This window comes from Photinus pyralis, unplaced genomic scaffold (assembly GCF_008802855.1).
Source record: "Photinus pyralis isolate 1611_PpyrPB1 unplaced genomic scaffold, Ppyr1.3 Ppyr1.4_LG3b, whole genome shotgun sequence".
NCBI lineage: Eukaryota > Metazoa > Arthropoda > Insecta > Coleoptera > Lampyridae > Photinus > Photinus pyralis.
The window spans coordinates 25,805,764-25,820,878 of record NW_022170510.1 but is presented as its reverse complement, the minus strand read 5'-3'; the positions used below and the strand labels follow the sequence as shown (position 1 = coordinate 25,820,878).

The following is a 15,115-nucleotide window of genomic DNA, read 5'->3' as shown; positions in this document are numbered from 1 at the left end:
CCAATTACCACAGTACCTCCTGGCTCCTACAACTCCCCAGCAATCACTTTCTGACACTTGTACACAATTTTATGTAGCAAACATAAAGAATGCACGATAAATTGCCATTAATATTAATGTAATACAAAAAAGGGTCGCAAATTTCAAAATGTATAATTGGCGTACAGATCACTCATAGATGGCTTTTTTTTACAAATTTGGTATAGCTTATAAATTTTAATAGAAGAATTTGTTTTGTAAATTTGATGATGGTACAACAATTTACACTCATAATTTAAGTGTGTCATGCCATTCAAAATCAAGTTGTCGTTTATTATTTTTTCAACATTGATAGAACTTTTGGATTGAGTCCTACAAACGCGTTCATTAACTGACATGGTATCCTTTTCATATTTTCTAACTCCTACCATCTACCTCTAATAGCAATATAATATGTATTTGTGTGCGATTTAATTTTTAATTTAAAACTGGTTTACTTACTTTTACAAAAAAAAACATTATTACTTCATTGAGTATTTCTCAATTATGCAATACTCGAATCGATCCTCATTTCAATCGATGGCCTTGTTTTAAGCGTATCAAAGCGATTATTCTAATTTTTATTGTTATACGCGATGTAAATAATACTTAACCTAATAATGAAATACTTCGCAAAGTAACTTAATTATATAAATCAATAGATTCGCGTAATTGATGCGGTGTTTTTTTGTGTCATATTTTGGTACGGTCTTGCAATTATAATAAAAAAAATTTGTCTTGATCACCTTGGAACCACCACTTATGACATGCGGATCGACGCCTAAAATGTATCATCTTAAAAACAGTGCATCATTGAAGATGCAGTATAAAAGGGGACACGCTCAAATTAATGTTACCAGTCAATCATCCGCTTACAAACAGTGAACAATATGAAGGTGGTAAGACTGCTATTATAATCGTTTAGTTGTAATCAGCGCAATCAAATCTTTGAATAATTTCCAGATACTTTTCTGCTGTTTAATTGCCGTTGCTGCAACGGCCCGACTCGAAAATACTTACTTACCACCTGGTAGTGCCGGAAGTGCAGGTGGCCATGGGAGTTTTCTGGCCGCTCCGTTTAGACAGTCACATTTTGGTAGTACCGCGTCAAGCGCCTTCAAACAGTTACCCATACCAATTGCGATTCCTCAAGCGAACAAATTCGCTGAAACCTTCCATCAAGAAAAAACCTACCCGTTACGTCCAAACATCAACATTTTACGCTTTGAAAACGTGAATGATGGATTCGGCAGCTACTCATACGGGTATGCTACTGTCGCTATTATACTTTCTACTTTACAATAATACATTTTGTAGGTATGACACTGAAAATCACATCCAGGCGCACGAAACGGGACAGTTAAAGAACATCGGAGGAGAAAACGAAGCGAACACCGTCCACGGTTCATTTTCTTACAAGGGAGATGATGGTGCAGACTACACCGTAGAATATACGGCCGATGAAAATGGATTTCAAGCGAGAGGTGCTCATTTACCTGTACCTCCCCCAATTCCTGAAGCGATACTTAAATCTCTCGAGCTGAACGCAGCGTCGGCTTCTGATAACGATGATGGTCAATACAGGGAAAAGGCGTACCAACAACAATATTTACCACCACAAAAACCCTCTTTCGATCGTCATACTGGATACCGTTATTAACCTCATTTGCATTAGATTCTATCAATAATTATGTGTATATACGACTGAAAATGTACGCAATAAAAATGCGTTTTTCGTAGAGATTGTTCTTCTAGAAACGTTCATTTCCCCTGCAGCAAAAGCTAGGTACAATGTATCAAAGGAAACGTGATTATTCCTCAATCTTCATTCATACATACAGGGTGTTTTTTTTTAAAGATGGAAGATAGAAAATATACATGTAGCATAACGCAATGTAAAGACGTTGGGTTATTTAAAATGTGCCATACGGAAATTTACGTTTGGCAAATTATTTTCAAATGTTGACCTTGCGCTTAGTTTTTTCACTGACAGTACTCGATCTCAATCCTTCAAAAATGAAACTGCATCAACGAAGGAGCAACACGTATTCCGCCGCTCGAAAAGGTGTTTATGTACTTAGTACAATTTGTACAAGAGTGGTATGCGAGCTATTCAGTGCCGAGTTTCGGGTATTGTTTGGTTGCCGGTGGAAAACAATTCGAGCACCGTTTGTAATTTCATACGATTATATCTGATTTGAACAAATTTGTTGATTTAGAAACATTTTCTTCAGTGCTGTGCTAGATGATTCTCGAGGAAGCTATGACTGAAACAATTGATGCAATGTAAATTTCCCCTTTACATTGTCGTATGGCCCATTTTTAAAAAAAACACCCTGTATATATCGTATCGTATGACCTGTGTTTTTACTAGTATTCGGTTGAAGTACACCTTAGTGAAAACGCATAGATATTATTATTACAAAAACGGTTGATATAGCTTGCTAAAATATATGAAAAGCTTTTAAATTAGGCATGCGAGCGCTCTGTTCTTGGTAACAAGCGCCTATATAGTATTTTCACTTTCGTTTACTAATTTAAAAATCCGATACAAATGAATACCGAACGATCCTCGAGGCCATTTTTGGGTTATAACTTTTTGGCGCGGTAGTCTAGTAGCTGAAAGGCAGTAGCGACCTTTCTTATAGCCTTTTCAAAGCGATTGGAAGCTCACATGCACACCGACAGATAGACAGGCGGACAGGCAGATAGCAATACAATATTTTAATCGATTACGAGGATCATTAATATGAAGTTGATTTCTGAGGTGAGAATGGACGATTTTGTGGGGTCACCGTCCCATCACTTTCTTCATTTAAATATGTTTGCCCTACTGCCGTATAATTGCCAAAAGGCTTGCTATGATACCCTATATTGCGGTTAATATTATTAGGTTAAACCCGCCCCTCCCAAAACAGCATTTGATGTTTATTACGATTTACGAGCGGATAATATTCTCTTACATTTATTTCATCTTTCTTCCGTGTCTAAAAAATTTCATTACTAATTGTTTACGAATTGCACAAATTATTTTTTAAAATTAAAAAGAGTCAAATGAACATATTGGGCCGCCAGCAGGAAAGAAGGTCGTTGTGGGGGTGATGCAGTCCTCGGCGTGACTTCTACGTCTTCCCCTCGGTCCACTGGTAGTGGTCATAGTTTGGTAATGGGACAATTATATTCGTTTCCTTGGGCTGGTCTGACGAAACCTTCCAGAAATCCCGTTTCATTTTTTGTAAGAGTTTCCATCTTGTAGTAGCTCGGACCTCCTCTGACAGATCGGTCTCATCTGGCGGCATCTGCAGTGGTCGTCCGTTAATAAGATGTATCTTTTACTCTTTTTTTAACTCTTGTTTCCTCTTCCCTTGCTTACTCGAATCTGGATAGGTCCTGCATAGTCCAAGCCCGCGATTGAGAACGGGTGTGCCATATTTACCTTGGCTGCTAGGAGATTCAACCGTTGCCCCGTGGTGTGGTTGAATCACCGACAACGTATGCAGCAGCCCCTGACTTCTCGACCGACCAGATTCTTTGCCCGCAATATCCAGTATTTGCGTCGCAGCAATGCCAGTTAGCTGATTTCCGCCATGAAGAGTTCTGACATGGGCACCCCTTACGATCAGTGTGGCCAAATCACTTCTTGGAGGAATTATTAAGGGGTGTTTTTCTTGTGTAGGCATGCAGGCTGCATTAATTAACCTACCCCTACTCTTAAAAGTCCCATCGCATCCAGGAAGGGATTAAGCGTCTTGAGGTTATTTTTGCGAGATGGTTCTTCTCCGGCTTGCAATAGGCTGATCTCCACCGAGTAATATAGTTGCGGGACGTTCATATTATCGCCATGTGAGCTGCTTGTAGCTCCCGTGTTCATAGAACCTCATTTGTGCATGCTGTCCTGTTACATTTCGCGACAAATGTTCGACAGTATGCTATCACCGTTATCATTTTGTCAACGAAGGAGAACCTGCCCGTTACGCAGTCTTGTTTTTGGATGCTTCTTCTTAGGTCTCTGATACACGTATGGTATTCACAGCTTGGTCGCCAGTACTGCTCCACAGAGCTCCAAACGCGGTAAAGTTTTCTTCAATTTGATTGGGGCCACCTTAGACTTTGCTGTAAACATGGAGGTTTTTATTTCCTCATCTGCACACCCCACCCGACTGTAGATCACGGCGCCGTAGGCCCTTTTTGATGCGTCACAGTAGGCATGGAGCCCGATGCTTACCTTTCCATCGTAGTGGATCCATCTTGGAATTTCGATCTGCCCTACTTGCGCGAGCTCTTCTTGGAAGGCGGTCCATTTCTCCCTCAACTGGACTGGAAGTTTTTCGTCCCATTCAATGGCTTCTCTCATGAGTTCCTGCATAAACAGCTTCGCCCGGAATACCATGGGAGCCATGACTTATTTACGTCGGAGAAATTCCAAGGCCAAAACCTTGTGACGTAACCAGAAAATTTCGAACCAACATTCAACAGCACGGCCCTGAACCAACATCCAAGGCTACAACATTGGGCCAAATTCTACGACTATGACCTTGTGACATTACGCGCCATTGGTGGACACCCAAGGTCATGAGCATGACTGTATCTAGCGTCAGAAAATCCAAGATGGCGGCAGCGCGTTTCCATAAATCTAAATTCAAAATTATGAAGTACCCTCATTGTTGTTGTTGTATAATTCTAGAGCGGATATGAATTCATAATAGCATTAGTGCTATTGTGAAAGCCGTAGTGACATCCAAGTGACCATGCAGCAATTATACAACGCGTGAATGCAAGGCAAGTTAGCGTATTATAGGGTGTGTTGGTCTCCGGCTAAGGTTACCTATATGAGAAAGATTGATTACATCCACAAATGTTATCGTACCTCTATTTTAAACAATTTGGCGTCTGTCCTTTCTTACGGTCTAAGCGTAAGTCTTACTTAAATATCCAAATGTCGATTTGGTGGCATCCAGTGCCTCTATTGCCAGCTATACGACGATTTCCACAAACAGAGGGGCTCTTTGGTAACTGATGCAATCAAACATTCTGATATAGGGTACAATAGCCCGCGAACTCTACAGAAAAGTAAGGGGAAATTTACTTATTTTACGGCTAGAGTGCCTATTGTTTGTGGGATGATGCGAACAAACGTAAGGAATAGCAAGGTAAACGCCTCCATTTTTTAGATTACAGGAATAATGAATTAAAACAGAATGAGTAATAGTAAGTATACTTTTTATTTAAAAACACAATGTGAACAACATTTTTCTGAATGAAAAATGATATGGGGAAGGGTCAGAAGGGTGTAATCATGCTCCCTATAAATAGTCTATAGTATTTTCGTGATTGGTAATAGAAATCAACCATAAGTCAACCTAAATCCTACATAATTCAACAGTCAGTCACTTGTAAACCTTTGTTAGTGCGTACTTCAACGTACAATATTAATAATGATAACCCTGTTTCTGTTGTTCAACGTCCACCTTTTTAGGGGATGCGTGTTGGGGAATATACGCTGTCGCCTTGTACTGGCCGTCATCATTGTCCGATGCAGAAGCCGCGTTGATTTCTAACGATTTGAGAATGACATCCGGTATGGGTGGCGGTGTTGGCAAATGGGCACCTCTGGCCTGAAATCCATTTTCATCGGCTGTATATTCCACTGTGTATTCGATACCGTCAATTCCCCTGTATGAGAAAGATCCATGGACTGCGTTAACTTCATTCTCACTTCCCAAATTTTTCAATTGGCCCGTTTCGTAGACGCTGATGTGATTGTCGGTGTCGTACCTACACGATTGACCCACAATATTAGCATTCAATCAAAATTATGCTGCGATCCTACCCATACGAATAGCTTCCAAATCCATCGTTGACGTTTTCAAACTTGAGAATATTCGCAGGTGGTTCGCGGCGAATGGGCTCCACAGCTTTATTAAGCGAGTTAGTCACGGTGCCACTGGTAAATGAAGCTTGCTTTATTGGGGCATGAAGGAATTCATTGTGACCACCTGCATCTTTTGCGTTGCCTGGTGGCAGATAGGTATTTTCTAAGCTGGCTGCGAAAGCCGCCGTCGCGAAGTACAGGAGTAATAACTGGAAAGAGCAAATATTATCGCGGAGACGCTGAAAATTTAAAACTTACCATCATCTTCTCACCTTCTTAATTGAGAAGGATTGAATGGTAACATCAACTTGAGACATTTCACTTTTATACCTCTACTCTGCCAGTGATGAGCTAAATTTCGGATATTTTAATAAATTAAATCATCATATTTGGGTATTGGCTTCAAGGTAATCAAGAAAAATGTATGATCATTCTAAGGTACCCTTATATTAATAGATCCTTTGACTTTATAATAGTGGTTGTTTGTTAAGTGTGCATTGTTTGCACATCGAACAGAATTAATTAAACTTTGAATACAATGCACGTCAAATTTGAGTACCAAATATTAAACACATCTTAAAGAGCGCTTAAATGTATGGAATACGAAAGCAAAAGTAATGAATGCAATTTTTTTTACTTTCTTATTCTATACCATACTACCTAATTAATTTACCTGTACAACGCAATAACACTGCAATGAGTACAGGGTGTGACAAGGATTTAATTCTCTGTAACTACTACAAATTTCGCCTACACAAAAAATGTCATGTATTCGATTATTCACATTGTTTGAGATGAACAAAGCCCACATTAGAAATGGTAATATATTACCTGCAAATACAATGCAATAAGATCCTATAACAGACCAAAATCGACAAAGTGATGAATTTTTAGTGTACATAGGTACCTGAGGTACACTTCTTTTATAATTTGTTAGTTGAACTTGAACTTGTATCGGATCTGTGCAAAATTTTGTATAAAAGAGCATGGTTCCAAACCCTCACGAGTTTGCGCAATGGTATTTAATGAATGACAAACTCAAATACATTTAATAAGGAATAAGGCATGCAACTTTTCAAAAAGGGCTCTCCAGGTTTCCAAGCCTGAAGCTGCATGCTTCTTTCAATAGTATAAGAACCCTATATAGATTCTTCCTTAAAAGGAATCAAACCTTCTTTTTCTTAGAGCCTTTAATTCAAAGTGCAAACAAAGAGTCAAGGAGACTAGAAGGTCGGCGCCCTCAATTCAAAGATGGCACTAATGCATAACATGTAACTATTCATATAGATTTTAACGTACAGAGCTCTGCAGTAAATGTTGAACCATGGTTGAACTATCCGCAAAACAGCGAATCAAAGATTTTGATTTTATAATCGCATTTAAAAAAAAGGGCCGATGTCAAATATTGTAGGTATTAACCAACAGAATGATTGTGCGTAATTCGTAAACCATGTTTTGAAGTTTGCCATAATTTTGGAAATAACTAGTACAATTGATAAAGCTTGTCTTAAGATAACGGCGCTTCTATAAAACATACAGCATGGGGTTTGGCAATTTACAACCAGCTAACAAAATTGTATGATTGTACATAGATATATCTTTTTCATCCCTTAGAATAAGAAATGTTTTGATGACATCATGAAGTATTTCACCAATTGAAAGCACAGTTAGGCAACTTAAGAAAATATTATCATGACCGTTTCACTTCCGGTTCTATCGCATGTCGATAGCAACTTCTTATTTTAAATAGAACACCCTGTATTTTATTGCAGTTTCGAAATCTACATGAAAATCTACGCAGTTTGGTACCAATTTCCCTACACCAAGCATCAAAGGTTTCAAGATATTCAAAATTTTTGGTGCTTGATAGCTATTCTTTTGAGCTGTATTTATGAATCCGTTGACTTGAATTTCAAAAAGTATTCCAAAATCGACGGTAAGTACTCACTTGATGCTGCGTGACGATGATTTAAATTTTGATCGCCCTTCTACAGGGTGTTTCAAAACTAATAGTCAACTTTGTAACTTCAAATCTTAAAAAGTTGATTTTTTCAAACGAAACAAGCTTCATTTTTTTGCAGTTTCAAATGTTAAAAAATTCTACATCGATGTAAAATTATATTCCCTATAACCATCTGTTATGCTTCCCGTTTTATTATAGATTTTCTAAAATTGTGACCGTTAGGCGTTATGCATAATTTTCTTAGGAGGCCTTGAAATAAATGCGTTAGTAGATGTTATTTTACCAGCATTTGAGAATTTACATGAAGAAAACAACTGGTTTCAACATCACGGAGCGCCGGCTCATTCTATCCATGATGGTGATATGTCTTTGACGAACACTGCATGAGTTTATTCTTTTAACAACATATGAAAATGACCGAATGCGGTTTTTTACTGACATGCTTGAATAAAAAATTATCATATATAATACCATGAGTAGTCGAAGTATTGTCGAATATTTTTGAGGCGCTGTCACGAATGCTAGTTACGCTTATTAATACCACGAGCGCCTGCGCGAAGATCAGGCAAAACTCCAAAGGGCTTTTTCCAAAAAAACGAGAAAACTTCGGGAAAGTCGGAGCGAAGTGGGCGATAAAAAAGTTCCAAACATTTAAATCTCCGGAACCAAATGGACCTCTCTTGGAGCCTTTGGAAGGAGAGAATTCAATGGGCATTTAGGTATATCAAAACCTGGACACTAGTGTCACGAGTCACGACCAGGCAACATTGTTTAAGCTTGACTTCAATGCTTCTAAAAGTAATCGAAAGGCATATTAGATATATTGCCGAGATGCATCTAAGCATGAATACCCCGCCAAGCGAAAAAATATAACTCATGCTCAACTGCAACAAATTTAACCAATGTGCACATTCCCACATTTCAATTTGCTTCAGTAAATGAAAGGATCCAAGAGGTTGTTAAATTTCGACGTAAGCATATTATAATATCTAGCATAAAACCGTGGACTTTAGATAATTTTACAATTTTAGAATAAATCACATTGACGTATGTATTTAGTCCAGAGATATAACAACCCCAAATTTCCAAAATGTGAGTGGTCTCTTTTGTATAAAAATTACTTATTCAATTAAGTACTTACACTTTTAAATTAAAACTTTAAACAGTTGTTACCAGCCACCAGGGCATTCGCGGTGTTGGAATCACATCTTTATTTTTTAATTTAAAAATTTACATACCTGTACGTTTCGTGTCGCGCCACGATATTTGCAATTTATTACACTTCAAGCATATTAAACGTACCCAAAAAATGCAAATACCAAATTCCATACGCGTTTGCATATGATCTGCTTTATTAATAACGTGAAAGTGATTTTGAAGCGAATTTGTGTCGAAACATTTAATAAATCTTTTTAACTTTACTCCTTTTCCATGTACCAGACGATTGATTTTATATAAATGTATTTGTGGGGATTGATTGATTGCACTACACCAACAGATTTAAGTCGATTGTCACTGATTTCATTATCTAGTTCATTATTGAGTGGTTTAAACTTTACTTCGATACTTTGTTGCATAAGTAATCGTTGTCTCTCGCAAACGGAATGTACAATTTTGCTCAAAGGATATTTGATGAAAAAACGAAGCGATTCAAGCGGAATCTAATTCTGTCAAAGTTTCTATGCTTTTACAATCCCCTACGAAATGAAGCATACCGTTACGTATGCAATAAAACTGATTTCAAATTCTTTAGTGACTATCTAATATGTGTATATCTAAGGTTTCAAAGTTGTATGGAATGTTTAGCGCATTTTTTAAGAATTAAAAAAAATGTACTATTGATGTTCAAATTTTGTTGTCTTAAGGGGGTGTCCCCACGGATTATTATTACAACAACCAATTGGGCTCAAAATGAGGGGTGAGAGGTGGATTGGTTTTATCCTTTATGGTACTCCAATAAATGGTCTCATAAACGGAATTAATTTCTAGCAACCATAGTTCTTCTCCTGGACCTCTTAGCATGATCGGTTATAATTCCATATCTCTCCAGAGCGTATTGTCGTATAGATTAATCGCAAAGAAAGATGAAATATATCCATTGGTGATGTCAAAATATCTCGAAAACAGTTTTTCGAAGGAGAATACTCACAAATGCAAAATGAATCGTCTGGACGAGACATATTTTTTGGTGGAGGTGGAGTCGAAGCGAATATCTTGAAAACGAAGCGTCGGAAGAGGCTCCTCATAAAGGACAAGTGGAACGGCTGGACGAGACACATATACTGGTAATGTTAAAAGTTTAAGTGCAAATATCTGCAGAACTGTGTCGGGGGAGGGTACTCTTCAAGGATAGAAAGCTGATCTAAACGAGAAACGTCTCCAGGCGATGTGAAAACTGAATTGTGAATATCTCGAAAATGTTGGAGGAAAGTACCTACAAATGGAAAAACAATATTTAGGATTATTACGCATTATATGGCATAGATTTTGAGTGTATTCCAACGATCTTTAAACGTTTGTGTCCCCCCTCTATATTCATCATATAGCAAGAAGGTAAACATCGATGCTACTACCTTATACTCCAACTATTTGCTAAGCTATTTAGGTTTAAAAAATGCGCTTTATCTGCACAATATTTGTGCACAATTATACTTGTTTAGGTTCAGTACATACGAAGTGATTGAACTTGCTGCATTCACATTTTGCGGAATTTCATAGGTCGCTGCGTTGACACAGTAAGACTTTTGTACGCTTTGTTGAGTACAAATAAATAGTTGTGATCTCAATAATAATAATTCGGAGTACTTTTTTATAGTTTTTTTCAAAATTAAGTTTTTGAAAGACCAATAACACATTTAACACGAAAATTATAATTTTTACAAAAAAAAGTAGATAGCATAAATTTTTCATATTCTTTATTAAAGAATATGAAAAGTTGTTTCCATGGATGAATAGGAAGTTACTTACGAATAAACTCTTAAATGCATCGATAATGCTGGCATATATGAAGGAAATGTCAAAGGTATTTAAATCTTCTATATTTTGGTGCATTCATTCAAAACTATAAAGCAGTGCTGCGATTAAAAAGTGGAACAGATTTGGAAGCATACCCTAAATTACGCGCGTTTATTAAAGCTTCAACCAAAGGATAGGTACAAAAGCCAAAGAAATCTTCACAGAAAGCGACCTAAGAGGATTTTTTATCTCATCCAGATGACAGTTTCAAAAGTCATACTTGAAGTATCGTTACTTAGCAACTTTAAAGCACGTGTGTTTTAAAGGCCCTTTTTCGCACGCATTTGAGTGTTTAAAACGGAGATTGTGATTCAGGTATAATAAAAAATTCATTTATACCTTTGAGCGAATAAAGTCTCGGGCACAACTATGTTTTCTTAGTTAAACGGAGGTAACTGATCGATAACTTACTCCGTGGATAGTGTCAAATAAATGTAACCGCCCCTAAGTGGCATGTAAACTGCAAGTCCAAAAAGGCGTTAGAATATCTTGACTGACGCGTTTAACTACTCAAAGGTAGCAATTGTCTGACACTTCGTAGCATCACTTCCAGCAGGTGGTTGATTTTGTGCTAAATTCTTGTGGCCTGAAAGCAACATACAATTCATGCGTGAGTTGTTGTAGCATCTGAGAAGGTTTCGCTAAATTTCCCAATCTTCTGATTCAGAAAGTCTCATTAAGAGACGGATATTGATCCTTCCAAGTTGAACTATTATATGTATTTCTGAATTAGGACTAGCACTGTCTTGCCGTAAAAGTGTATGTCCCAGTTCTGAAGGAACGGAAGAATAAAGGTTTCTGCAATATGACCATCATTAACCAACCATGGTTCGACGATTGACCTAGTACTGAAAAATCGATCGCAGATGGTCGGGGTTCTAGGTACTCCATGCCGGATAACAGCACATGACAGTAGATTTGTTCTTGTGAAAACGGTTTGCATTTACAATTTAACGGAACAAAAGGCGACAATTAGCATTAGCAATTTTATTATAGCGACAATTGTCGCGTTACCCGAGTAATTAAAATGCTCATCACACACACTAAAACTCGCAAGAAATACACTTGACAATGGTTTTAGTCAAAACATAAACAATACTGATAACGTGTATGAGTTTTGACCGCATGTTTAATAATAACATGACGTGAACCAGCGAACTACGTCGTTAATTTTACTGGTGTTAACCAGAATGAGCATCTTTTCCAAATAAACCAGAGGTCCAAAATGTATCTTTTGTGAGCTACATACTCAAAAGTGCCAAACTTCCTCTTCAATCCTTTTTGAAGGACTACAACAGACACATGGTAGGTTTTATAGTACAAGCTTCTGCTTTTGTAAAAATACGTCAAAATTCTTCAACAGCATTTGGTATCTGGTGGGTAACATGAAAAGGAGTATTCAACATATAGGTTTTTGAAAACAGTAGGTATTAGGGGAGTGGTGCGTGGGAAAATTCTGGGGACTGTGGGAAAATATTTCGGCAGTTGGCTCGGGTCAAATTTTGGAAATTAGTCCGAGGTGCTAAGTGAAATTTTTTTTAATGGCCCGGTGTTTCCGGTCATGTCTCGGCAATTGCCCCGGGGTGCCCGAGCATATTTTGGGCAGTTGGCCAGGGTCGCAGGATTTAGGCAGTTTGCCTGGAGTCCATATTTCGGCAGTGGGTCCAGGATGCATTGGTATAGTTGACCCGGAGTATCTCGGAGGTTGGCCCGGGGGTTTTGGGAGGTTGGTCCTAGGGGGCACTTGTTATCTTGGACCCATGTAGGATGCTTGACCCGTCACCTTTGTTGATGGACAGATGTTTGATGCTGGACTCAACATATTGGATACTGCACTCGACATCGGTCATCGGTGATTGTTGGATTTTTTTATTGGTGTTGGGATTTGAACCCGCGACACCTGAAAGAAGAAGGCTAGCGCGTAACTACTAACCGAGGCTTGAGGTCAAAGTCAAAGTCAAGTCAAAACCAGAACGGTGTAGTTTGAGCTTTAATCATTTTGCAACTGTGCGGATTACATTAATTATTTGTAGGAATTTTATTTGTTCTAAAAAACAGACTTCCCGTTATATTATGGAATGTGCAAAAACCACAGTTTTTAAAATATGAATAAATAATGAAAGCATACAAAGGTTAAATTACGCGACATGTTACAGTGTAATTGAAAAAAAGGTGAACCCATCTAAGACTTCTGTTTCATTTGCTCATCTGCTCCACAGCCCTCTTCCAGGTTCACAGTTGCATCTTCTTACACAAAAACGTCATTGCACAAGACACATCCATTCAACATATCACTTCACGTGCTCACTCAACACGACTAGGAGAAGATTTTGTCTGTATTATACCATTGTTTAAAAGTATTTAAACAATGATTATTATACCTTTATTATCCCGGCTCTTAGAAAGTTGAACAAGGTATCGGTCAAAGTCCATTTTCCGCTGTTCAAAGTCCAAGGGTTATCGATCAGCAATCATCGAATTGACTTCGACCTCTAACATAAAATTGTTAAATCGTCCTTAGCTCAAATGGCTACGCCTTAGGGCCGGTATTATAAAGCCCGCTTGAACGGAGATTGACGTTCAATCGTAGTTTGAGTGCGATTGCGCGTATTAAAAACAAAAAGTATGGCGCTAGAGTAGACGTGCACGCTTTTAGCTGATCGCTCAAATTTTTCGTTTTAAGTATTACTACGCAGTGTTTTCATAAATTTTAATACTGTTACCAATCATATAATATAAGTGGATATAAAATTTGCAGTTTGTGTCTAAAAACGTAGTGTGCCAGTGATTTAAACTTAATTAATTGGTGAAAGGCTAATCCTAAGTGCATTGCTTATCCTAATGCCACAAACGCGCGCGCGCCAGCAGAGCCAAGACAGGCCTGATTATAATTACGTGGATAATGTAGAACCCAAAAACAGTGATATAATAAAATTATTAATTGAACTTAAAGAATCACACAAATGTAGCGAGGAGTCATTAATTACATCCTTAAATCTATGTCACTCAAAACTTGATGACAACGCAAAGGAACTCGCGAAAATCAATACAAGGATCGATTCTCATGACGACCTTATACAATCGCTCCAACAAGAAAATCACCAATTCCGCAAATCATTATCTGTGCAAAAATTAAAAACCGATGAATTGGAACAATATACTAGGCGTAATAACATAGAGGTGCACGGAATACCGCAAATCCAAGGTGAAGATGTTTATCAACTGATACAGAAAGTCGCAGTCGCATTAGGTGTAATAGTATATTACGCACCGAGTGCGAAAGTAGGTTATTTTTCGAAGAATTTTAATCACCCGAGGCGCGCAGCGCCGAGGGTGATTATATTCTAAGAAAAATAACCTTTCGTCGAGGTTCGTATACGATTTTATTCACGATCATCATTATAATCATTCCATTATCAAAAATAAAATAATTCACTAAATTTATACGTAGTATATTCATCTTATGCGCCATCTGCAATATTATTGCCCTACATAAAATGTTGTCGGTAATACAGATTTGGAAATTTACCTAATTAATATTCATATTAATTTAACATGCATGTTAAAAAATGGCCCATACTAAAGAATTTCAATGTACATCCCCTCAAATAAGGGAAATTGAGTGTAGTAAAAAATTTACTCCCCGAATGAATTTTTGAAGAGAATGAACAATGGTGGGCAGGAAAGGGTATAGGTAAAACTTCATGTTTTACTTGCTTATTTTAATAAGGTAAAGGTAAAGAAATCATCCACATTATGAACGACCAAATAATGTTGTGATCCACATTCAAACCTAATGCCTAATGACCATCTCAGTTTTATTATTCTAAAATGTACCTACAGCGATCTTTTATGATTACAGATTTAGACTGGGTTACAATATTAGTACATATTATAATCTGTGTAGATGTCAATAACGAAAGATTTATTCTCCAGATCCAATCAGGTAGTCACTAAACACCTGTTCCAATACGATAGCCCTAAAAAATAGCATTATCTATTTCTAAAATGTGACAAATTACCTACATTTAATTACCGGACATTGTTTTTGGCATCTCATCGCTACAATATTAGCAAGTGCTGGTGGAGTTCTTCAACTTAAAACAGTTCGGTGGCTGTAGATCGGCTGCAGTAGCAGAAGGTTTCGTCGCCCATATTCAGTGGCTCATTCGCTTTACGGGCATGCGAAAATAACAAAGTATGGCAGTATCCTCTTCAGGTAGTGCTACGACGTCTCCGATATGCAA

At 37.7% G+C, this 15,115-nt stretch overlaps 3 protein-coding genes across 4 annotated transcripts in view; 1 reads left to right on the top strand and 2 right to left on the bottom strand.

Annotated features, from left to right (window-relative positions):
- The window catches only part of LOC116166666 (ionotropic receptor 25a-like), a 266,463-nt gene that overhangs the window by 132,006 nt on the left and 119,342 nt on the right, over window positions 1-15,115 (bottom strand). The gene's annotated exons all lie outside the window — the stretch shown is intronic.
- LOC116166676 (endocuticle structural glycoprotein SgAbd-2-like) lies at window positions 810-1,749 on the top strand. Of its 2 annotated transcripts, none has more exons than XM_031481723.1 (3): window positions 810-917; window positions 982-1,283; window positions 1,336-1,748. In XM_031481723.1, the coding sequence occupies exons 1-3, from the start codon at window positions 909-911 to the stop codon at window positions 1,676-1,678; spliced, it is 654 nt and encodes a 217-aa protein (XP_031337583.1). In that variant the 5' UTR covers window positions 810-908; the 3' UTR covers window positions 1,679-1,748. The 2 variants fall into 2 exon arrangements, with proteins under 2 accessions (XP_031337583.1, XP_031337584.1); XM_031481724.1 differs by having other exon boundaries at window positions 894-914; window positions 1,336-1,749.
- LOC116166677 (endocuticle structural glycoprotein SgAbd-2-like) lies at window positions 5,261-6,241 on the bottom strand. The gene is made up of 3 exons (XM_031481725.1): window positions 6,149-6,241; window positions 5,849-6,099; window positions 5,261-5,793 (listed from the first exon to the last, which is right to left on the bottom strand). Exons 1-3 carry the CDS (start codon window positions 6,152-6,154, stop codon window positions 5,448-5,450), a joined length of 603 nt encoding a protein of 200 aa, XP_031337585.1. The 5' UTR covers window positions 6,155-6,241; the 3' UTR covers window positions 5,261-5,447.

Coding starts and splice junctions, on each gene's coding strand:
- LOC116166676 (XM_031481723.1), top strand. Junction 1,284..1,335: donor TTCGGCAGCTACTCATACGG/GTATGCTACTGT, acceptor TACATTTTGTAG/GTATGACACTGAAAATCACA.
- LOC116166677 (XM_031481725.1), bottom strand. Junction 5,794..5,848: donor TTTGGAAGCTATTCGTATGG/GTAGGATCGCAG, acceptor TCAATCGTGTAG/GTACGACACCGACAATCACA.